The sequence below is a fragment of the Thamnophis sirtalis genome, unplaced genomic scaffold (genome assembly GCF_051295495.1).
Source record: "Thamnophis sirtalis isolate CommonGarterSnake01/CBP01778 unplaced genomic scaffold, rThaSir2_p1.2 scaffold_1, whole genome shotgun sequence".
NCBI lineage: Eukaryota > Metazoa > Chordata > Lepidosauria > Squamata > Natricidae > Thamnophis > Thamnophis sirtalis.
The window spans coordinates 46,280,090-46,304,801 of NW_028261381.1; the positions used below are offsets into that span (position 1 = coordinate 46,280,090).

Genomic DNA, 24,712 nt, shown 5'->3' on the forward strand with positions numbered 1-24,712 from the left:
CAAAGCACATATTCCAATAGAGAGAAGTTCCCTGAAGATGGGCTCCAGCATGAGTCTGAAAGCTCGGAAGAATAAATTTCTAGTCCCAGTGACTGATCCAGATTTGAGCTTGCAATTCAATTATCCTCCAAATAATCAAAACGGATTTTTTTAAAAGTCAACTGTGCCCCAAAGCTAATACAGCATCTGGAAATCTCCCCCCAAAAATAAAAAAAACTTATTTCTAACTTTATTTATAATTTTAGTATAAACTATGTAGATTTGCCTGTCATTAACCAATACACATAGACAAGTAATTGTTACAGAGACAAATTATCCTGATGCTGTTTTTAAAAAGTCTCTACCAGATACTTGTTATAGTACCTTTCACCATGTGTATAAGTTGCAATGTTCTCTATCCCACCCTCCCTCCCTCTCTTTCTCTCCCCCCTCTCTGTGTATGTGCATGTACAGAAAGGGGGAAAGTAAAGGTTCGCTTGAATAAGTCAGATCTTTATTACAGTCAAAGATCAGCATAAAGAGGATGAGGAACAGTCAATTAAAAAGCTATCAGAGTCTAAAAAATAATAAATATAAAATGCTAAATGATATAAGTAGATGTTGTTAGGAATATAATCTAACGGTTGGGTTGGTGATATATAAATCATGTAACAATGCTATAACTGTTTCTTTAACTCATACTGTAAAATGTGATTGGTTGCTGTTTTCCTTAATTGGCCATAAGAGGAGCCAGAATGACTGTTAGCTCTCTGTTTGTTAGATGCTGGGCTGATCTGATCTGAATGCTGTGAGCTATTGTAAGTTTTGCAACTGCTAGCAAACTTTGAGTTCTGAACTGATTATATGATACTGGACTATATTATTTGAATTATCCCTTAACTGAAAGACATTGATGACTGACTGTCTTATCTGTGTATGACTTGGACTGTTTTATGGACTCTGATATCTCTATTTCCACAAAAGTAAAAGCCTATTTAAACTGCAGTGTCTCTATATGCTGGTTTGTGTGTTCTCCAACACCACACTCACAACGCTTCTCTGAACGTACTCGCTCTCCCAACGGGGAGCTCACCTAACAGATGTAAAAGAATTCTAAAAGGAGGGGTAGCTACATTAGAGGGGTATAGAGGAACATAAAGGTTAGTATGTGGCAGATTATCACAGTACAGAGCATTCTAGGATGACAAACTAGATGCTCATTAAAAACTACTTTAGGGCACAGGTCATCCATCTGACAGTTTTAAGCACTGCTGAGCAGAACCTGGCAACATTACATGTTATAGCAAGGTTAGTATCTGAAAGGAGCAAGGAGGTGCAGAATTGTCCAGTCTGCCCTGGATATTTATGCAGTAATACTGAGATGAGACTAGGTTCATTTGAGCACAGAGGATGTGAGCATCCTTAATGAGATGGGAGACAAGAGATCAGCACATGTTATTTGTATAAATAGTGAAAATCAAACTTGGAACTAGGAATCAGGTACTATGAAATTTACTAGAAGAATTAAGATCAAGTCCAGGCATAAATTTGCTGCCTTCCTTCCCTGGCATAATTGGTTTAGAACAAATGTCAAAGTGGAGCTTGCAGAAATATTCAAATGTAATTAAAAACCATTTGAATTAACCAAAACAGTTTGTTGATGGTTACTTCCATGTATCCATTGTAGTGTAATGGTGTAATTCAGCTGATTATTTTCTCTTTCTTGTTGCATTAAGAAATTTCAAGCCAGCAACAATTTTTAGAGAAACTTTGTGAAATCAATGGGTAAGCCCCTGTTACTTAAAATATTAGAGTTGATTTCATCTAACTGAACTTAGAACATTTATTTCAAAAGAGCTCTTCTGCTTCACATTGTATAAAAATATACACTAGTTCCTAAATGCTTATTGCAGGGGTGTCAAATTCGCGGCCCACAGACTGGATACATCACACGCTGGCTATGCCCACCTCCCTTTTAGTGAAGGGGGAAAAAGTTATGATACATCACGTGACAACAACATAACATTGTGAGTTTGACACCCCTGGTTTATTGGATTTTTATCACTCCCTTATTACTTTATAAGTAACTCAAGATTATTTGAGTAAGTAATTAATATTCCTCCCTCCTTCTCTTTTTCTCCACAACATTGCCCTGTGAAGTGGATTGGGCTGAGAGAGAGTGACTGGCCCAAGATCATTCAGCTGGCTTTCATGACTAAGGCAGAACTCAAACTCACAGTCTCCTGCTTTCTAGGCCAACAACTTAACAATGACATCAAACTGACTCCAAATGTTGGATGACTGATTTTAATCCATCAAAGAAAGTACTCTGTCTGTAGTAGATGAGGAAATTTTTCTATATATCTCAAATAATTCAGAACATTTTGTTGATACGGCAGCAGTTTTGAAGCCACCTGGGATTTGTTGTATATCAGTGTTGATGTCAATTGCTACTCCAAATCAGCAGTGGTGAACATCTGTGTGGGAGGGGGGCACATTCCTGGTTGGATTCTGATTAATATGTGGCATTATCTACCTGGATTTGTATATCCAATTAAGCATCAATTGAGATATGTTAGTTCCCTAGGCAAGATGTAGTAAAAATTGAAACAGTAGAACAGTTCTGTCAAATGGATAATGGCATTGCTGAAGCTGAAACAGAGAGTAGATAATATGAAGCTCTTTCCTATTTTCTTAAGCTTCTGAGTGGTGAACTTACTCCTATTGCATCTAAAAATTTTGTCCAATAAATTATGATTGACATGAGATTCAGGAAACAAAACACCTTTAATGAAACTCCTGAGCACACCTCTCCCACCCGCATATTTTTATTTTAATTAAGGATTCCCATAGTGACAATCTCTATTTCTTTAATTTACATTGCCTAGAAAATTAGCCCCTTGGAAAATGGATGTAATAATTGCTGAAATGTATTATGGGAACGTACTATACAAAGTTGGTGCATTGCCAATATTACTTGCATGTTTCAAAGATAAAGAACATACTTCTTTGTCTGTCCCTACATTCACATTAAACTTAAAGCTCTGGAATAAAGTGAAGAATGGAATGGGTACTTAGTATTACAGATGAGGTTTTAAAGGCGATGCAAGGGATTTGCAGTATTTCCTTCTAATTAATTTCTTCCACTGTGGATGCCCTACCTGACTGTCTAAGAAGTTATTTTTCTTTCTCCTACATTTTTGTGGGATGTTTCTTTGGCTCAAGGACTATGCTTTCCCCTCTTATAAATGGACACCTGTGACTTAATATTTGATAGACTGAGGAAGACTTGCATTAGTTCCAACCTCCTAACCGATATGCTTCACTATTTCGGAAAAACCTTAAGTGAAGGACTGATCTCTACTTTACCAAGACCTGGGAAAATGTAAGGAAAACTTTCTTCATCCCTGTGGCAAAATTTGTCTTTTTGATTTTACTTGATTCAAACTCCTAATTGCTCATTATATCTTTGACAATTATATTTGTTAATTGTCACATCACTAGCTTTGCATTGGACAGGTCTTTCACTCTTCTGCAAATTGTAATTCTATTCAGAGTTTTAATTCTATTTCAAAATCTATATTTTTGGAAATTCCATATTTATCTTTATTCAGCTTTCTAGTCCTTATAACAATAAAAGTGAGTAGGTTCATGTCTGGTTGAAAGCTTAGTAATCAAAGAAGGGTGCGCTCTATACAGCTTTCCCATAGCTCCTATTAAACTTAACCTTTCTTTTTTTTCAAATATGAAAGGTGAAATAACATATGACAGAGGTTATCATCATAATCTAGTGGTCTTTTCCTGTAATGTTCCCATTCTAATGTCTAATCCTGTAATGTTCTCATTTGAAACATTAAAATAAAGCATTTTTCATTTTGCTACATATAATCATGTTGTTTCAAAATGATGAATTTGAAGGCTTTAACATTTAATAGGAAGTAGGTATTTTTAAATTTTAAGTAAAAAGTATTATCTCTTTCAAAACAGAACTGATGCAATTCAGTATAAATATCAGGAATTACCAACTTTTTCACATCACATTACTATAATGTGACCTTTCCAGAGGCATACTTATAACTTTTTTTAAATGGATTGAATGTCACCAGATTGCCAAATCCTACAATATTTCATTAATTGCATCCCCAGGACAGAAAAATATCTCAAATTTATCGGTTGTGCATGTGTATGCATTTAAAAATAATGTTAGAACTCTAATATGCTGTTTAGAGTGTTCTGGGTAATATGGCACTAGTGCACCCTGGGTTATCAATTCCTGATATGTACAGAATAACAAAACCTCATTTAATGTTGTAATAGTACAGTGGCATAGAACTACAGGAAGAGAGCTCATTACAGGTAGTCCTCAACTTACAACCACAATTGAGTCCAAAATTTATGTTGATAAGCAATACATTTGTTAAGTGAGGTTATCTCTTTCTGTTACTATCTTATTGTCCATGTTATTGAGCATGTATTCTATTCTACTTTTATTAAGAGGTTTTTTTTTTTTTTAAAAAAAAAAACCTCAGTGATTGACAGCTGCTGGGTTGAAAACCCATCATTTTCTACTCATTTCTCCATCTGCATCTAGAGCATGAAACTGTTAATCATTCTTTCAAACATCAAAGAAGCCCAGGCATGGTTTGATCTGGAAAGGTAGGATGATCACTGCATATTTATATTTAGTTCCACAGGCTTATAATATTGAGTAGGTTTTTTTTATTTATTTCCTCACTTTTTGTGCATGTATTAGCAGGTGAAATCATAGGAGAAAGAACTAATGAATATGCAACTAGGCCATACTGAAAAACATGTTGAAAGCATACCATTATCTTAGCCAGCAGTATCAAGTTAAGATGAAGCAATATATTTATACAAGATTTAACTGCAATGATATCTAGAGAATTTTATCTTCAGTTTTTAAAGTCTGTGGGGAGAAACTAGGCTCTTGCCTTAGCAAATAGCATAGATGATGACATTTATATTTGAAAAATATACCTAGGAATTCACACTGAATAACTCCAACATCAAAAAGTCTTCATCACTGTCTCACATTTGTGTCTGCTTGGCACACTGGATCTAGCACTCAGGCTCCTTTGACTCTTATCAAATCATTTCTTCTCCAGTATCTACTTACTTACCCTTAAGTGAAAAGAAGGGTCAAATGTGACAGAGAAATACAACTAGCCATCTGTGTCCCTCGTCCTTTCTTTAACTTTTTTGACAAATGCACGATCAAGATGACATTAGACAGCAGCAGCATTGCAGTATTTACAGCACTACTGTGTTGTTTGAAATATCTTTTTCCTCCTGGCATTATGACCACGGGCTTCTGCTATGTGTAGTCATTTTGTAGGATAGAAGAATATATGATAGATAAACATGCTTAGCTGTTCTTAACTTATACCGGAGGAAAATGGTATTATTCATGTATTTATTTTCCACCTTCACTCTAAAGAGGTGCTCTGCAGTGTATTAAAATATCCTGTAACATAGATTGACATGGAACACTAAGGACGCAAGGACAATGACAGAAAATCACTGCCTCTGCTTCTCTCTTGACTTTATTTATTTTAAAATTTTATAAGGTTGCTTAATGCTACAACAACTCTGGGTTGCATTCAGTAAATGTAAATGTAAGCAAAAGTTTGACGACCTCGCCTGATTTGTTTGGAGTAAAGATTGGGCATCATTCATATAGCCAAACCCAGTCCAATGGATGACCTCATCCAGCATCCTCATGCAAATGTTAATTGTAAGGTGGTAGTGTAGAGCCCTAGATATTCCCCCACACCAAGGCATGATGCCTCAACTGACTCATTCTTCTTTCTGGAAGAGCTGCATGGATTGCATCTAGACAAAAATAATGGGCATTGCTATTAGGAAAGGGATCCCCAATCCCTGGGCCATGGTTCACTATTGGGCCATGGCCTGTTCAGAACCGGGCTGTGCAGGCAGCTGGGTGATGCACATGCACAAGCTCGAGTAGTGAACCCATGCGCAGCTTGACTTGTTCAAATGGCAGACCAGTGTGTATGCATACAGCTCAACTTACACGACTGAGAGCCGCATGCAAGCAACTCACTTTGGATAAGCAGTGGGCCAGTGCATACGCACACACATACACAGTTCAACTTGTGCGAGTAGTAGGCTAGCATACACACATGCAGCCAACTTACACAAGTGGTGGTCCGTCACACATGCACCAGAGCTAGGTTTCAAATCCCAGCGCCACTGATTGACTCGTGCTTGCATGCACACGTGCGACACTTCATTGCATATGCAGAATCATCCAGGCAGGTGGGCAAAGCCTCCTGCCATGGCCACTATCAGTTTGACCAATCCGGGCTGAACCGGGAGCAACCCATCTCTGGCATGAACACATTTGCACAGCTCAACTTGCAGAAGCATGGGCCAGCATGCACACATGCAATTCAACTTGTGCAAATAGCAGGCCATTTTCCATCTCCCCCCCCCCCAAGCCATAAAAGTTGGGGACCACTGTATTAGGATGTCAACAAAATATGCAAAGGAAGATTTATCTGGCTATACAGGTAGATCTCAATTTACAATCACAATTGAGTTAACTTAGTTTTGCCCCATTTTGTAACCTTTCTTGCCAAAGTTGTTAAATGAATCATTGTAGTTGTTAAGTTAGTTGTTAAAGGAATCTTGCTTCCCCACTGACTTTGCTTATTAGAAAGTCACAAAAGGTGATCACATGACCACAGGACACTGCAACTGCCATAAATATGAATCACTTGCCAAGGGTCTGAATTTTGATCACATGACCATCGGATACTGCAACGTATGCAACGTATGTCATAAGTCACTTTTTTCACTGTTGTTGTAACTTCGAACTGTCACTAAAGGAACTGTTGTAAGTCGAGGACTTATAGACCTGTACAATCTATAAGATGATCTTACACACACACACACACACACACACACACACACACACACACACACACACACACACACACCAGAAAAGTACTTGTTGTGTTCAAACATATTTTATATTATCTGTTAGCCTGGAACATTAAATTTAAGGATGTTGCTAAACCGCCGTGCAAATTATCACAAGAACTAGTGATCCTTGTAACTTACAATGAATAATCCATTATCTCTGATGTATTATGCTGTTTTCACTCATGTAGCCAGACTAATGGGCCACGTTTAAAGTATGAAACATTAATTAAAACACCTTTTCATTCCCTTAGAAAACAAAAATTTCATCTACATTAATAATTTTCAAATGCAGAACTCTTAATTAATTTAAGCTCTATTAACTGTAGAATCAGCTTGTTCACAGGCTGCATTTAATTATGCTCTTTACAAGCAAGGCCAATGAAAAGTCATTGTGCTGCTCGAGGCAAATGTTAAGACGAACTTCTTTCTATGTAAGAAAATCTACTGGTTAGCATTTGAATGGTATTTTAGTATTGGTAGCAGGATTGGTTCCTTCATAGCTATGATCAACTGGTTGGTTTGAAAATATAAAAATACACATACATTTGTTCTCAAAAGGAGAAAGGAGCTTAGTTGCTACTACTGCCCCAAGAGCACCTTATTTTACCGTGTTTTTTTTTCAGCAGAAATGTCTTCTATCAATCTTCTGCTTGCCTAGACTTGGGAAGGGACTATATGTATGCAATTAATTTAGATAATATATTGCTTTAATATTTGTTCTATACAGGGCGGGGCATAACCTTTTCCTAGGGGGTCACAGCAACACTTGTAATAACAACACAAATAATTCATACACCATTCGAAAGCCCATCAAAAACTGAGTTTATTGACACGATTTAATAGTCAGTATGACCACCATTAGCCCTTCGAACAGCATTCAAACGAGGTGGATAAGAACACAACAAATCTTCAAACAGTTCCGTTCGATTTTCCAGATTTTTCAACATAGTTTCCAAATTCATTCTCAAAGTTTCAACCGAATATCGATTTTGACCTTGCTCCTGAATCATCAGAGCTTCCACTTCATCCTTAATTATGGCCCCAATGTTCTCTGCCGGATTGAGATCTGGCGAATTTCCCGGCCAGACATCATTGCCCCAAAATTCGACATTGTTTTCCTTTAACAATTGCTGAGTCGCATTTGCACGCATGCAAGGAGCTTTGTCATGAAGAAAGACAGCCTCACCAACCACCAAGACATTGTCTGGATCACTGAGAAATGGAATGACATTCTCCAATAAAATTTTCTCACGGAAATAACTGCCATCCCAGGATTCCCCTTTATCCTTCAAAACCCAATGCAGTTTCTTGGCTGTGAAAATGACGAAAATCCCGATGCAAGTCGGACTGCGAACGGTTTGTCGATATCGTTCATGTTTCAATCCGGCAGAGAACATTGGGGCCATAATTAAGGATGAAGTGGAAGCTCTGATGATTCAGGAGCAAGGTCAAAATCGATATTCGGTTGAAACTTTGAGAATGAATTTGGAAACTGTGTTGAAAAATCTGGAAAATCGAACGGAACTGTTTGAAGATTTGTTGTGTTCTTATCCACCTCGTTTGAATGCTGTTCGAAGGGCTAATGGTGGTCATACTGACTATTAAATCGTGTCAATAAACTCAGTTTTTGATGGGCTTTCGAATGGTGTATGAATTATTTGTGTTGTTATTACAAGTGTTGCTGTGACCCCCTAGGAAAAGGTTATGCCCCGCCCTGTACTTGTCAAATTTATATTATCATTATTTCTTTTTTTAAATAAAAATAAAAATATATATTCTATGAAACCTTTCCTCTGCTAAACCATTTTTGAAATTTAGGGGAAACATGAAAAAATGTTTATGTTGTATATGCTTACTAACTAGTGGACATGTTTTACATGTTTCCAGCAGTCTAAACATACTACATATTTCCCATTTAACTCTGACATATTTGTTTTAAAAAAACACAAAAAGCACCAAAAAAACCAACATTTTCACAATATTTTGTGAAGTCATGGCGGTGCAGTAGTTAGAATGTACTATTGCAGGCTAACTCTGTCCTCTGCCAGAGATTCGATCCTAATGGCTCAAGGTTGACTCAGCCTTCAATCTTTCCAAGGTTGGTAAAATGAGGGCCTAGTTGTTGGGGGCAATATGTTGACTCTTTAAACCACTGTAAAGCACTGTGAAGCAGTATATACATCTAAGTGCTATTTCTAGTGCTAGTGCTATTTTGTGTTGAATGTGCTGAGTATCAAAATTGGAAAAAGAATCTGGGACAGTATTGAAGCTATACTCTCACCATCCATAGCATTTTACCAGCATATAATTGCAATGGATTGGTTGTATTAAGTATAAATACTACTTTATGGGTTGAATTCAAAGATGTGCTGTGGAAGTAAATTCTTGGAATGTGTTTTTATATAAATTGCTGCTAAAGCTAATAAATTCTATGGATAGTAGATTTTTAAATTTGGGGAAGGAAGGAAGGAAGGAAGGAAGGAAGGAAGGAAGGAAGGAAGGAAGGAAGGAAGGAAGGAAGGAAGGAAGGAATTGATTGGCTGCATAAGCACAAAACAAGAAGACTTAATTCTGGAGAACGTTTGCCATTCTATATCTATGCAATGTCTGTGTGATATTATGTAAGATACAAGAGTCTGCAAGATATCAGAATTGAAAAATATAGGCCAGTGCTATGAACCTATAAGAACACATCTTGGATTCCATGTATCTTTTCTTCTAAGGATTTCATTCTAAGTCAGTAAATATCTTTTACTACCTGGAAGGTAGAGTTTATTCTATATGGCTATATTTATAAATATAATAAAAATTAGAGCAAAGCATGTAGAAATATGTAATTCAACTGACACTGTAATTACAGTGTTTACAGCATAACTTAACCTTGCCTTCTGTTGAAGTTTATTTAATTTTAGAAACAAATACTTTCTCTATTTCTCCCTGTTTTTCTTCTGAAATAATGCATAAATTGTAGAAGAATATAAAAATTAGCTTCAGAAATGAATTCTTGGTAATGAGTATGAAAATATTAACTAATTACAATACTTGTCATTCTTTTTTACCCATCATAGATTTATATATTTGAAAATAACATCTATTACCAGCCTGATGTAAAGAGCAGCTCTTTGAGATTGACATCTTCTGGGAAGGAAGGAATTGTTTTTAATGGAATTGCAGACTGGTTATACGAAGGTAAATTGCACAATAAAAATTGCTATATGAATGCAAAACAGCTTATCCTTGCTCAACTTTGAAGAGAAAAAAACATTATTGTGGGATAAGTATTTTTAATATTTCTTGGGAATGTGGTAGCCCAGGTATATTTTACACTCTTAGGGAAATCAATACCAAAGTAGAAACAACATTTTTGGAGATATTTCGTTATTTTCAGGGAAGCTTCTTTGGTGCAATGGTTGAGAAATGGAGATTTTCTTACAATGAATTCTGAGGAATTGGATAGTAGTTTGATGTTTCCTTGGAAACACTGGTTGATTTTAAATAAAACATTGAGATTAATAAAGAGAACAAGATCCCATCCTTAGACTTTCTCATAACTAAATTGAATGATGATAATCTGCAAATTCAACTTTACAGAAAATCTATCCATATAGAACAAAACATATACTATCATAAAAGCCACCACAGAAAGCATAACATCAGCTGCATATGAACAATTGTCAACAGAGCAAAAAAAAAAAAAAATACAGCTCACCAGCACCATCACAACAGGTGGACTCAAGAATCTCTCTCAATATGAACAATGATCCTACTTCAAATGTCCTTTAAAATGCACTATGACTATAAAATATGGAAATCCCAATTATGCATGTTTTTTTTTACCTCAAGAGAAATAACTTACATGGGGAAGATAAGGGAAATATTTTTTAGTTAGTATTCTATAAGTTCTATATTTTTTTCAGTGGAGTGTAGAACTGTAGCTAAATAATTTTGAAGTGTGAATTTCAGAGAAAAGTGAAGTATTCAATTTAGTTTAAAATAGAGGACACCATCTTTTGTAGTTTCCTTGCTCTTTCTTTTATGTTTCTAAGAGCAAAATGTTTAGATAAAATTGATGTATCAAACATCCTTCCATGGAAATCTAAATGTTACCGTGTTTTCCCGAAAATAAGACAGAGTCTTATTTTCTTTTGACTCTGAAATAAGTGCTTGGCCTTTTTTCAGGGAGGTCTTATTATTTTTGAGGTGCAAGAGGCGGGGAGTGTGGTCACCTCATGGCTGCTGCTGTGTTGCAATATTTTTGGGGAGGGCTTATTTTGGGGGAAGGGCCTATTTTAGCACATTTGCTCAAATGCCCAATTGGACTTATTATCCTGGGAGGTCTTATTGTCAGGAAAATAGGGTAATATTTACTAGTAAATCTGATAAAAATGCTAATTTCATGGGTTTATTTATTTTTTCCTCAGAGGAGCTGCTTCATTCGCACATTACTCACTGGTGGTCACCTGATGGAGAGAGGCTGGCATTCCTTATGATAAATGACTCATTAGTACCAAATATGCTTATTCCTTGGTTTACTGGATCTTTGTATCCCAAAGGAAAACTGTATCCATATCCAAAGGTAAGGAAATTGAGTAATACTTTCTTATTATTAATGCATGCTTTATTTAATTGCTCCCTTACCCACAATTACTTGGAGAAAACAGTCATTGGAGTTGAAGAGAACAACTCTATTAAGGTAGCTAAAAATAAAAGATTTAAGCATTTTTTTTATTACCAGATATAATTACAGACTTCCTAGTCCCAGGAGACTTATGTGAATGTTTTTGTGAATTAATGAACTAATGTAGTCTCTTTTTTTGTCACCTGTTCAACGTAAGATCAGGTTAAGGCATGAGATGAATGGCAAACAAATTTTACAAATAAATTAACAAACAAACAAACAAACAAATAAATAACTTAAATAAATTATTAAATAAATAATTCCAGTTCTTCTCTCTGGTTAAGATTTAGCTGACCTTAGGCTATTTACCTCTTCTATTATGTCAAATAACCACTGTAAGATGTAGAATATACTAACAATGCTTTACCTCCAGGCAAAGCTACCTTTTCCTATGCTATGAACACCACTTTGCAAATTATACCTAAAACCATATCAGACATAAAACCATCTCAGGTATGCGGTCATCACATCTAGAATATATTATTGCAATGAGCTTTATCTGAGACTGCTTTTGTAGACGGCAGCTGGTGTGTAATAAGCAATTAGCTGGTAAGTAACAGCCACCATAATTACTTAACATCAGTGCTTTAGGCCCTGCATTAGTTATCAGAAGGCTTCTCAGCACAATTCAAGGAGTTAATTATTACTAATAATTCATTCATGTATTATATTTCCTGGGGTGCACAATGGGAATATAATAAGTTGAGCTTTTCTGCTGGAAAGTAGACAGTCCAGGTTCAAAACCCAAGAATTGCATGACAGGATGAGCTCCTATTACTCGGTTCAGCTCCTGACAATCCAGCAGTTCAAAAACATGAAAATGCAAGTAGCTAATGAATGCTGTCAGTTTGTGTAGGACTTCTTATTGGTTTTATAGTTTGTTTTTATTGTTTTATTGTAACATATTACCATAAACTTTTAGAACTTTTGCTGGACTGTGGCAGTCCACAGGAATAGTAAAATAAAGAAACTATTTAAAAACATTAAAGAACCTGTGAAAGTTAGAATTGAACATGTAGTTTAGCATGAATTCAGGTCAGGATGAAGTATTCATGAACTTGTTAAATCAGTCTGTTTTCCGTCCCCAGCATGGTTTCTTTTTTATTGTTGTTTTTACTTATCATTTTTTTTTTTTGTTTTTAACCTTTACATTCCACCCAGTGTAATTTGGTCAGTGGGCAACATTAGAAATTGAATGAATATATTTCAAAAACTAAATAATGTATTACACTGAACTAGGGTCTCTTTGACAATTATATTTATTAAATTTGATTTTTTTAAAATATGAAATTGTTAGATAGATGACTTTACAGCATGTAAAATTAAATGTACATCAGTGGATATTTTTCATATTTTTTTGCTAGGAGTAGAATTAATTCTACAGCTCTTATATTACTTTATTTCAAATTGAACAGTACAAAAAGAAACACAGAACAAAGGATAAAATTTAAGATTCAATTAAACTTATGATAAAGAAATTATAAAAGTCTACCATAATTTATTACACAGTGAACAGATTTATATTGTTAATAAATTGTAACCTTTATTTTTTGTTCATTTTAGATTCATCTTAATTATTAAGCAAATTATATATAATATAGACTAAGACTTTATGTGTTGCAATGTTTTATTTCACTAGGCAAGTTTAGTAGTTTATTTATGACTACTATTAGACTAAGCTGGTGCATGGGAAACTTTTATAATTTTTTTACTCCTTATAAAAGCATCATCCCTTTTTTGTATTTTATACAGTTATTTGTATTCACAAGGAAAAAAGGAAAATAAAATAAGTGTGCAGGAATTTAGGTCTTATTGTATATGCCAATGCATGGCCATCAAATTAGGATCACTCAATACTCTGTCATAGAATATCAATGAGATATCTATGTGACTTGTATTTAAATATTCCATTCATATTTCATCAATACTGAAATGTTTTTATTTTTTAAAAGGCAGGTGAACTGAATCCAGTAGTCAAGCTTTATGTTGTCAATCTATATGGGCCAACACATACATTGGAACTCATGCCACCAGACAGTTTTAAATCAAGGTAAGCAGGTTAGAAGTTGATATTTAACCTACTAAACTATAACTATATTCCAAAGAGCCAGCTTGGTGTAGTGCTTAAGGCACTAAAAGGAAAGGAGATGGCAAATTCTAGTTCTGCCTTAGACATGAAGCCAATTGGGTGGCCTTGGTGGCCAATCGTTCTCTCTCAGCCCTCAGAAAACACAATGCCAAACAACTTATGAAAATCTTGCCAAGAAAACTGCAAGAACCAGTTCAGGCAATCACCATGAATCAACACTGTCTTGAAGGGCTACGAGCAAAACGTTAAAAAAAAAGAGATGGGGATGGAGGTTAACTCTAGCTATAGAAAACCAAGCCTTGCATACAAATGCATACAAAGTTTGAACTGAGAAGACAGCAATAGATAGCAAATGTTGCCTCTGCAAAGAAGCTGAAGAAAGACTGGACCATTTAATTAGTTGTTGCAAGAAGACCACATGGATTGACTACAAACAATGACAAACAATGACATGACAAATTAGCAACAATGACACATTGGAATATCTTCAAGAAATATATATTTGTCTGAAAGCAAAAACTAGTGGGGTCACAAAATAGGCAAGGTAATAGAAAACAAAGTTAAAGTGCTATGGGACTTTACAAACAAACAAGTACCAGGCTTAACAACTGTCAATAAGAAAGACAAAAAATAATAATCTGGATAGCAGATGTTGCTATACTTGGAGACAGCAGAATAAAAAAGAAAAAAATGGGGGAGGGGTCACAAAATACAAACATCTGAAAATTAGAAATAGAATGTAACAAATAAAGCAAAGATAGTACCAGTACTAATAAGGCACCTTAGGTGTAATCCCAAAATATCTGGAGAACCACTTGAACACTATTAGTATTGACAAAATCCCCATCAGTCAATTGCAAAATGCTGATTTACCTGGAACAGCTTACATCCTTGCAACCAGTATTTTCAGTACCATCAACAGTGATATCTGCCTAGATGCTTAGGAAGAACTCAATAGATGGATAAATATGTCAAATCCAGGCTAATCATCTGGCTGACTATAAAATGACATAATAATAATCTGGGTTTTTTAAAAATCTTATAGATTGATTTAAGGTAATAGATTGAAAATGTTATTGTAGAATTGAACTATTAATTTTTTTATAAAGTATTTGACATTGTTTTCATAAAAGATATACAAAGAGAAGAGAATCTTCCTTACAAAAGATATATTTGTTCATGCAGACAGAAAGAGAAGTAGCATTATCGGATTAAATTTGACAAGATTTTAGGTTTAGGCTTGCAACAATGAATGGAAAAGATTAGAACTTCAGAAAGCCTCTCTAGATATCACATTCAAAGTTCCAAACACTATAATCACTGAGTTAAAGTGGCCTGTTACTTTTCTCACTAAAGGAATGCTTGATTCTGAAAACTGACCATTTCTTTAAATGAATTGAATTTCAAATTAAAATTAAACAAAAGCATCAATAAAAGAAATACAAGATAGGGAAATTCTCTGAATTTCAAAGAATCTAGAATGAACTTTTGCTGATTGGGATGGAGAATAAAAATTTAAATATTTGTTCATAGAGAATGAGATGAGATACAGGATGAAAATATTGTTTATTGTATTTTAACAAATGGCAATTAAAGTTGTTAATATTCACCAGGATGGATTCTTTCTTTCTTTTTGTTCCCTTTTTTCTTTGCACATTCAATTTTTATCTTTTCATTTTTGTAGTTTGTATTAGTTTGATGTATATGTGTTATTTTCAATAAAATGATTACAAAAATTATTTTTTAAATTAGATCTTAATACATGCAAATGTTAGATTATACAGGAGTGAGTTCTAAATCATCAAATTCAAAATACATTGTATCCTATAGTGAATTTTCCAAGCAGTAAGCAAAACCCCCAAATATTATATATCTAAATAGATAACAGGTCTATTTTTCTTTTTTTTAAATTGTGGGTTTGTACAAGCTTACTAAAAAAAAATTCATGTATTTGATACATTCTCTTTGAGTTGCAAATGGTTTTAAGCAATCATCCAGCTGTCATATCACAAAGCTTGAGTATGTGCATTACTGGAAAATCAATTTTAATTTTACCTATGAAAGTATTGTATAATGCCCTAGTTACGGAAAATTGGAATTGGACATGATAAACAAAAAGCATTGAAAAATATTTTAAAAATCCAAGACATAGGTTATATTTTCTCTTTCTTTTACCCACTCCAGAACAAATTGAGGTTTGTTGACCCTTTATTTTATACACATTGAAATAAGTCCATAGTCTGCAGCAATATATTTCTGATATGCTTGATGTTTTTTACTATTTGTGTTCAGATGACACAGTGTCAGCTATTAAAGAAAAATAAAGAGAAGGGCATGTAGAAACAGTGTTCTGATAAACGAACATATCCAGCAGAAGAACTCTATGTTAACTGGTGTTGCCATTCCCAAGCTGTAATCAAACAGAAATTTTTATACAAACAGAAATGGAAAAGGTAATACTTTCTCCATTACTTCATCTAGAAATGCCTACAAGGATAACTCCCAAAAGAGGCAACTGGATTTTCTGGTTTTCATTTGAAGAAGTTTCACTTCTCATCCAAGAAACTTCTTCAGCTCTTCAAAGAAAAACCAGAAAGTCCAGCTGCCTCTTGAAAAAAACACTTTTGGGACAACCATGACCCGAATGACTGAGAACCTCCATAGACATCAAGAATAAGCATCATGACAAGCTTGAAAAATTGATATGTGGTTTAGATGAAACATCAGAAAAATTCAAAATCAAGAATATTGGCAAAGTAATTGTCTCCTAACTTGCTGAATGTAAACATGAAAGACAAAGGGCCCTCCTTTGATATGCTTTTGAGATCAAGTCTTAATTGCTAAGATCTATAGTATTTTATCTCCAAAGATAATTATAAAGATGATGAATACTATGTATTGATAGAATTCCACCAACAAACAACTTCTATTTACATAAATTCTTTTTATATTAGTATCAAATGTGATACTTTAATTTTGTTCATATAAATCATATTATAAGCACTTTTACAATTTATTATATTTTGTTAACCAGATAATACTCAAGAGAAATTACACAATTTTTAGAAGAACATGAAGCTATTTACAAAAGTAGTGTAAAGGAGTATGATAAATGACAACAAAGGATGAATATAAGAACTCCCAAAAGTGCTTTTTCAAGAGCCAACTGGACGTTCTGGTTTTTCTTTTGAAGACATTTTGCTTAGAAGCTTCTTGGATGACAAGCGAAACATCTTCAAAAGAAAAACCAGAAAGCTCAGTTCCCTCTCGAAAAAACACTTTTGGGACAACCATGACCTGGATGACTGAGAATCTCTATAGATGAATGCAAGAAGTGTTCGATAAACATCAACTTAACCTTGGAAAGGGAGAGAGGAAGAGAAAGAAAAAAAAATATTACTCTGATTTGTTTTTTATATATAAGAGGGAACAATTCTATTATAAACCTAGTAAGTTTTCAAGATTCTGTTATTATATCCCATAACAATAAAGTAAAATTCTCATAGCCCTTCCAGTTGTCTATTCCTGGCCAGCTTTGAAAAGCTGACATCATGCTTGAAAGTGTCACTACTTTATAAAATAACATTTTGGATGAAATGCTCATTTGATATTTGAGGCATCCCATTGTCTGAAATATGAGTTGCTGAACATGATTACAGCATCAACAGCAAGTGATTATATATATAAAACAAACCTGCACAATGATGTGGTACATCTAACATAGAAATTGTGACAAAATTTCGCTCAGCTAGAAGACACTCAAAACACTTCTGTCCAACCAATGTTATTCTCATCGAAGTTTGTCAGAGAACTTTGGAGGACTTCAGGATCAATTTTTGACTATAACAACCCAAATGAATTGTTTATAGTGGGTTGGACAACAGAATTGCTTTTCCTTTCAGTCTGCAGAAAGGAGGAATAACTAGTTGGTCTGTGCCTTTCATTGAGAGCAATAATCAATTACTGGACAATTACCAGATCTTCATTCAAATATTACACCTTTTGATGATTCCGAAAGGAGAGTTACAGCAAATTACCTCATGGCGAGATGCGCGGCAAACACATTTAATAAACAAATAAAATTCACAAGCTAAAGCAGGTGATCACAGATTTCATGAGTATCTAACCAGATTGCAATCATAAAACAGAAATATGGAATGATGTTATTCTGATTGACCAGTTTGGGGAAGGAATTGCTGATGAACTGAGAGATGACTGGGGCAAGGCATATTTTCAAAATGCTCTGTGGCATTTTTTTTTAAATTTATGTAAATGACTCTGGGTGGCTTACAATATTGATGGAAGATTGAAAAAGTTGAGACACCGAGGAAAGAATATGGAAAGTTTCACAGCCTCTTTACATCCTTATACCCCATTCTGTGGATACCTTAGATGCCAACACTGGGGAAGCCATACAAATAAGAGCAGGTTTTTATCTACAGCAGAAAAACAGAGGAGAAAACACAGTTTGTTTCTACTGTGGAGCTATAGGGCATCTAACCAAGACTTGCATTACTAAAGTACAGATCCCTGAATCAGTTATTAAGTGCCACAACTGTGGACTGTGTAGCAAGTTAATGCTGAAATCCTTCCAGAGTATCATCTTTGGAGATCCTCAAAGATTTCCCTCCCAAGATCTCAACAGAGAGTCTAAGGCAGTGAAAAGTTCAGACAATAGCAAAAAAGCATATTTTGCTTTTGTTACTCTTTGTACACTCTCATACTTAAAAATACAACTCTCCACTCTTCTAGATTCAGGTGCACAGCTAATGTCAGAGATAAGATGATACTGCAGTTTAAACTGCTGACAAAGAGAAATGTTTATTTATTTGTGGAAACAACTGACAGGCAAGCACTTTGACCTGCTTTTATCGTACAATGTACAATGCTTTTACAATGGATAATAAATGATCCTACAGAATTATTTCCATTCCATTTTATCACAACCTATTTACATGCTTCATTGATTGGGCTCAAAGTAATGATCCAGATGTCCACTGGCAGCAAGGGCCAATCAAAAGTGTGAGCAGCATAATTTGCATTTGTTCCTACTCTTGCCTTCTTTGAAGACAGTTCTAGAAATCCTCTTCCTTACCAGAAAAATAAATAGAGTTTGGTGATGTTTGGGGGAACAGGGAATTAACCTTCCTTCTCTCTTTCTTTATTATAATAATTTTACTAAATGTTACAGTTAAAAAACTGCAAAAAAGAAAAGAAAAAAGAGAAAGTGCAGAAGAACAGAAAAAATAATTTAGGAAGAAAAATATTTAAAAAGTACAAACAAGAAAAAGAATAGAAATACATAAGTGACTTCCCCATTTGTCAAAATCAATATCAATAATTTTAACAACACCTTATGTTAAAATACAACCATGTCTTCTTCCCGTGTCTCAATTCTTATCTATAAACAGATCCTTGAAATCTCATGACTCAATCCTGGTCAGTAAAAGTCTATTATTGTAATAATCACCAGAAATAACAATATAGCTATTTTCACTTTGATCAAATAAATCCAGTTTATGACCCTTCCTTCTACTTCTAAAAATCTTGATCTTTAACCGCTTCAAATAATTTCCTAGAGTTTGTTTTCCTTTCATTTTTTTCTTTGCCCCTTTTCACAAAATTCTTCAAAATTTAAACATATCATTTTTGTAACTCAAAATAATATAGCTATCCAAATTGCTTTTTTCGGTTTGCTATTTATATAACCCTTTTAATTATTAAGACATCAGCCAGTTTCATTTGTATATCAAGTTTAATATCTTTATCCATATTAGTCTTGAAACTTATTATTTTTAAATCCACTTTCAGATTAAATTCAATTTTGTCTGATAAAATGTGTTCCTATTCCAAAATATCTTTTAAGATATTCTACCTATAGCATGAAAAGTGGCTGGGTGACTTTGGACTGATTATTATATTTCACCCATGTTGTCAGTCTTGGGCATCAAACTGGTGGGTGAATTCATGCTGTACCAGTGGATGAAGTTAGAGTTGATCTGTAAAAAATAAAAAGTAGACCCTACATTTGCAGGAAAAATATATAATGGCATACTCTTTTCAGATTAATTTCTGGATCCATTGCTTACAAGTATCACCAATATCTCTAGTGTTAAAATATTTTGGTCCATTCTAAGTTAGTAAATCAAATTTAAGCATTTTTCTCTTTTAACTGTAATCTTTAGTTCCATCTGGTTCCCTCTAGTGTCCAACATTCAAATTCCCATCCTATCGTTTTTTCTTTTAAGAATTCAAAACAACAGCATTTTCCCTCGAGTGTCATGATCCAAGATTCAAACAACTCTGATGTTGAAGAAGAGGCTCCAACAGAACCTGTAGAGTGTCAGCCTTAGGAGACATTGAGCCTCATCAAACCCAGGAACAGGTGGAAGAGTCAGATGGTTTTGATGACATCAGACCTCCCAGCCCCTACATCTGGTGAGTAAAGTGAAGAGCAGAGCAACATCATTCCTTTAGGCTTCCTGCCAAGCATGGCAGTCAATCTCTTGATTAAAAACATCTGGCTAGAGCCTGATTTAAGAGACAGCTCTGATCAATGATTCCTCATGAAAGCAACTGTCTGATCTCCAGCTCTTGCATAATGTTCCTGCTCATGTAAGAAACCTTAAACCTCTGACTTTTGGATTGACTGACAACCTTGACCTAGCTTTTGGAATTTTGGACTGATTCTGGACTATTCTTCTGTGTGCTCCTATTTGAAAGAAATTCATTCAGGCAAGCATCTGAGACTTTGTTTTGGTTTGCATGCTATTATCTCCTGGCCTTCAGTAGAGTGAGAGATATAGCAGCAATGTTTGAGTCAGTAATTGAAACCAGAAGCAGTACAATGAGAAGGATTTTTATTAATTTCAAAATTTTATTTTAAATTCATTTAAACCCTTACTCTTATAACTCTACCAGTTCATTTATTTTAATCATCTTTTGCTGTTTATTCTTAAAAAACATTTTCTGTTCTTAAATTTATTTTTGAAACTTCTTTCACTAGGAATTAAAGGAAACTCATCCAGTGCATATTATAAGGCTTGTTCTCCTAATAGCTGAAAAGCAGTTAAAAACTGTTTCCAAACGTGATTAAGAAATGAGGCTCAGTAGAACTTTATGTCCATACAGGCTACATTGTGGCTATTAATTTGATGGAAATGTCTTAACTCCCAGACACTCAACTCATCAGCCAACTGCATAAACCTAATTTTCTACAGTTTACTCATGAGTAGCTGTCCAGAGTACAAGAGGGTAATCTCAGAATATCTCCTTTATCCAGAGAGATTTGGCCAGCCAGAAGTTGCCATCTGTCCACTGATCTCACCACAATGCCATCTTTGCTCCTTTCGAGACAACTAGTTCACCATGAATCCTCACTGGAAGTCACAATTACCCTGCCTCCTCACCAAGCATGTAACTACACAATTAACTTGAAGTCAGGAGCCCAGATTCCAACTAAGAGACACTATCTTATGTCTATTCAAGAACCGACCAGCTTACAAGAGCTTCTGGATGACAATTTGAAGAAGGAATTCATTTCCCCTTGTACAGTTCCAGCATCTATACCTAAGTATTTTGTATCTAAGAAAAAATAATTCCTTGAAGACTATTCATGATGTAGATTTCTGAACTCTGTGACAATTAGAAACCACTACCCTCTACCTCTTATTTCAGATCTGAACAACCTTCAGAAAGCACATATTTTCATCAATTTGAAAGACACTTCCATTTTGAAAGAGGGCCATTGGATTTTTAACTGCCTTTGGTACCAGGCATGGGAAATTGGAATTCACAATAGTGCTATTTTGATTGAATAATTGTCCTGCTGTCTCTCCATGTTCATCAATGAAATATTTTCTGATTTTTTTGTCAAATATGTAGTGCTATACCTGGATGGCATACTGATGTTTTTAGAGCATCCATTTTTATACAAGATTTGTATTACAAGTGACTTATAGAGACTCCTCAAACACAATATTTTTACATTTTCAAGGTGGAAATGTGTTTTGATGTTTCCAAATGGACTATTTATGTTATTAGATCTCTATAAAGGAAAGACAAATTGATCCTGCAAAAATACAGTCCATGCTCTTATAGCAACTATCTAGAAGTATGAAATATGCCCACTATTTTTAAGAGCTTTGCAAGTTTGTACAGTAGAAAATATTCTCCATGATTTTGCATGATACACAAGACTGTTAGCTGCTAAAAAAAAAGGTACAGAGCTTCAAATTGTCTCAAATTACATCTTTGAGTCTTTAGACATCCTGTCCCCACTGAAAACAACATTAAGTGGTGTTTTCCAAACATAAAAAATGATGTGGGAAGATCTTCTGCTTTATGCATTTTATTATAAATTGCTTTTCTCAGAGGAAAAGGAACTATGGCATTTTCAATAAAGACTTGCTTATGACCAAATCAGCATTCCAATATGGCAGACATTTCTTGGAAGGAATAAACCAGTTCATATACATCTGAAGAATATGGAACACTTATAGAAAGCACAATCCATCTTTCTTACAAGATCGGGTGGATTTATTTTTCTCCATTTCAAATGTGATATCACTTATATTTCTGGATCTAAAAAAACAAATCTCAAAAATTTTATCACAAAAATCTGGATATGATCTTCCATGCTCAACCCTCTCGATCACAATCTGTAAGCCAAACACCCCTTCCCTGAGTATATATCTTCTGGAAAAGATTATGGGGAGGGAAATAAGCAGTACATCTCAGCCTATCTCAGCCTATTTGCAACAATAAGATTCATATTTCATATAGACAATCTCCAGAGAACCACAAACTGATTTATTCTCTGTGACTTATGTAAGCTATTTCATAAACATCATATTCTTCTTCCCTCAAGGACAACTCTACCATGATAATCAAATTGCTAGACCCCATAGAGGAGTGTTTAAAAGTTTTCATCAGGCACTCAGTGTTCTGATGCTGAAGAATGAGAGCAGATATCAAGAAAAATGTCTGTTGTCAGACCAAGCGTGCCCTTGTATAGTCAGCCAATTTACCTCAGCCACCTCTTCCCTATCTGAATCTTGGAATTCTATTTCAATGGATTATGTTACTCACGCTCCTCCTCAACAAGGTTACACAAGTATTTTGGTGACAGTAGATTTATGTACCAAAATGGTTTATTGTATTCCTTGCGAAAGCCTTCCATTAGCTCAGACACTTTCCAAAACATGTTTTTAGGTAGAAGGAATTAATTAGTCACATGTTCTTGGATTACAACTTTCAATTTATAGCCAATTGATAAAAAAACCTTGCAGCTTCCAAACATTGCGTCAAATCAATTATTGGAAAACATGAATCAATTATAACAATACGTGAAGTACTATATCTCATATCAACAGGACAATAGGACTGAAAGGTTGCAAAATTCCCCCCTAACATTCAGTACATTCCTCCTTTCAGGCAATTTATAGTTATTGCCTCCACATCTTGCCCCTCTATCTTGAGCTCTAGCAACCACTATTTCCGTCAGACTTTCTACAGGAGAGAGAGAGACTGCTCTCGGCTCCGCTTCAAAGAACACTTAGATTTGGCCAAGGCTGCAAATAAGTGTGCTGTAAATGCTATATGTCAAGCAGATACCAAGACTGCAGTGGGAGATTTGGTGAGACTTTCTAAGTTTTACATTGCACATATCAAAAGTTGGATTCAAGGTTTTTTTTAGGTGTGGGGTGTCCTTTTAAACAACAAATTAATAGCAGTAGCAATAGCAATAGCAGCTAGACTTACATACCGCTTCATAGGGCTTTCAGCCCTCTCTAAGTGGTTTACAGAGTCAGCATATTGCCCCCAACAATCCGGGTCCTCATTTTACCCACCTCGGAAGGATGGAAGGCTGAGTCAACCCTGAGCCGGTGAGATTTGAACAGCCGAACTGCTGAACTGCAGTCAGCTGAAGTAGCCTGCAGTGCTGCATTTAACCACTGCGCCACCTCGGCTCTCTAACTCATTGGTTTCTTCCTATTCAATAAATATTAACCCAGTCTTCTATTATTATTGCTTATTAGCTGATAACCCAGCATTGTCTGGGTATTTATTAATAGGGGGGAAATGTCCGGACCAAATGTAATTTTTAATGTTGGATTTTCCTCCTTCCAGAGGGAGCCCCCTTGTGGAGTACTGTGCCATCATTACCATGGCAATCCACTGTGCTGTACAATAGAATCCATTTTAAGGCAGTACAGTAGAAACCATTTGAAGGTACAACAGGTTGTATGGTAACAGAACACACACTCCAAGAGGTGTTAGGGGTGTCTTACCCCCCCCCCCCCATAGTATTTGTTTCCAGAGAGTAAGTCATCTGTGTACCAAGTTTGGTTGAAATTGCTTGAGGTGTTCCAGAGTTATGCTGGAACACACACACACACACACACACACACACACACACACACCCCTCTTTAATTCCTGGTCCTAATCTTTTCTCAGGCTGTCTCCTATTCAGTACCAAGAAGAGAAGGGGGAAAAACCCTTCCCTATCAATTTATAAGATTTCAGAGTTGTCCTATACTTTATTCCAACACTGGAAGAGAATATACTGTTTCTCAGAACAAAGCAAAATAAAAATATTGGTGTTATACATTTTTTTCAAAGAATTGTATAATGAGCCATTCCCCCCCCCCCCATATTCATAATGGCTGCTTTGAAACAGTATGCAGGCAAGCGTAGCCAGGAGCAACTTCTGAAGCAGTGTTGCTCTCCTTTTACAGGGATGCTTTTTACACTCTCTATTTTTTAAACTTTGAAGTATTTGTGTTACCATAGAAACTGCCAATATTCCTCAGCTGATCTACACTGGTCAACTGATGAGGTAGGACTGGGAAGGGCCTTTGTGTGAAAGAGGTATGTGCAACAATGAAAGGCAATGAGATACCTAAGCAATTGTGGTCCCACACAATTTTAAACAGTGTTTCTGCTTGTTCTAATATAGATGTTCCAAGAAACTTGAATTTTAGGCAAAAGTCTCT

At 35.2% G+C, this 24,712-nt stretch overlaps 1 protein-coding gene across 1 annotated transcript in view; it reads left to right on the forward strand.

The window, feature by feature from the left end:
• Nucleotides 1–24,712, forward strand: part of DPP10 (dipeptidyl peptidase like 10) — a 273,664-nt gene that overhangs the window by 189,023 nt on the left and 59,929 nt on the right. Inside the window, exons 8-10 of the mRNA XM_087707706.1 lie at nucleotides 10,017–10,137; nucleotides 11,370–11,524; nucleotides 13,579–13,676. Coding sequence (XP_087563832.1) covers nucleotides 10,017–10,137; nucleotides 11,370–11,524; nucleotides 13,579–13,676 — 374 coding nt within the window. The remainder of the gene's footprint in view (nucleotides 1–10,016; nucleotides 10,138–11,369; nucleotides 11,525–13,578; nucleotides 13,677–24,712) is intronic.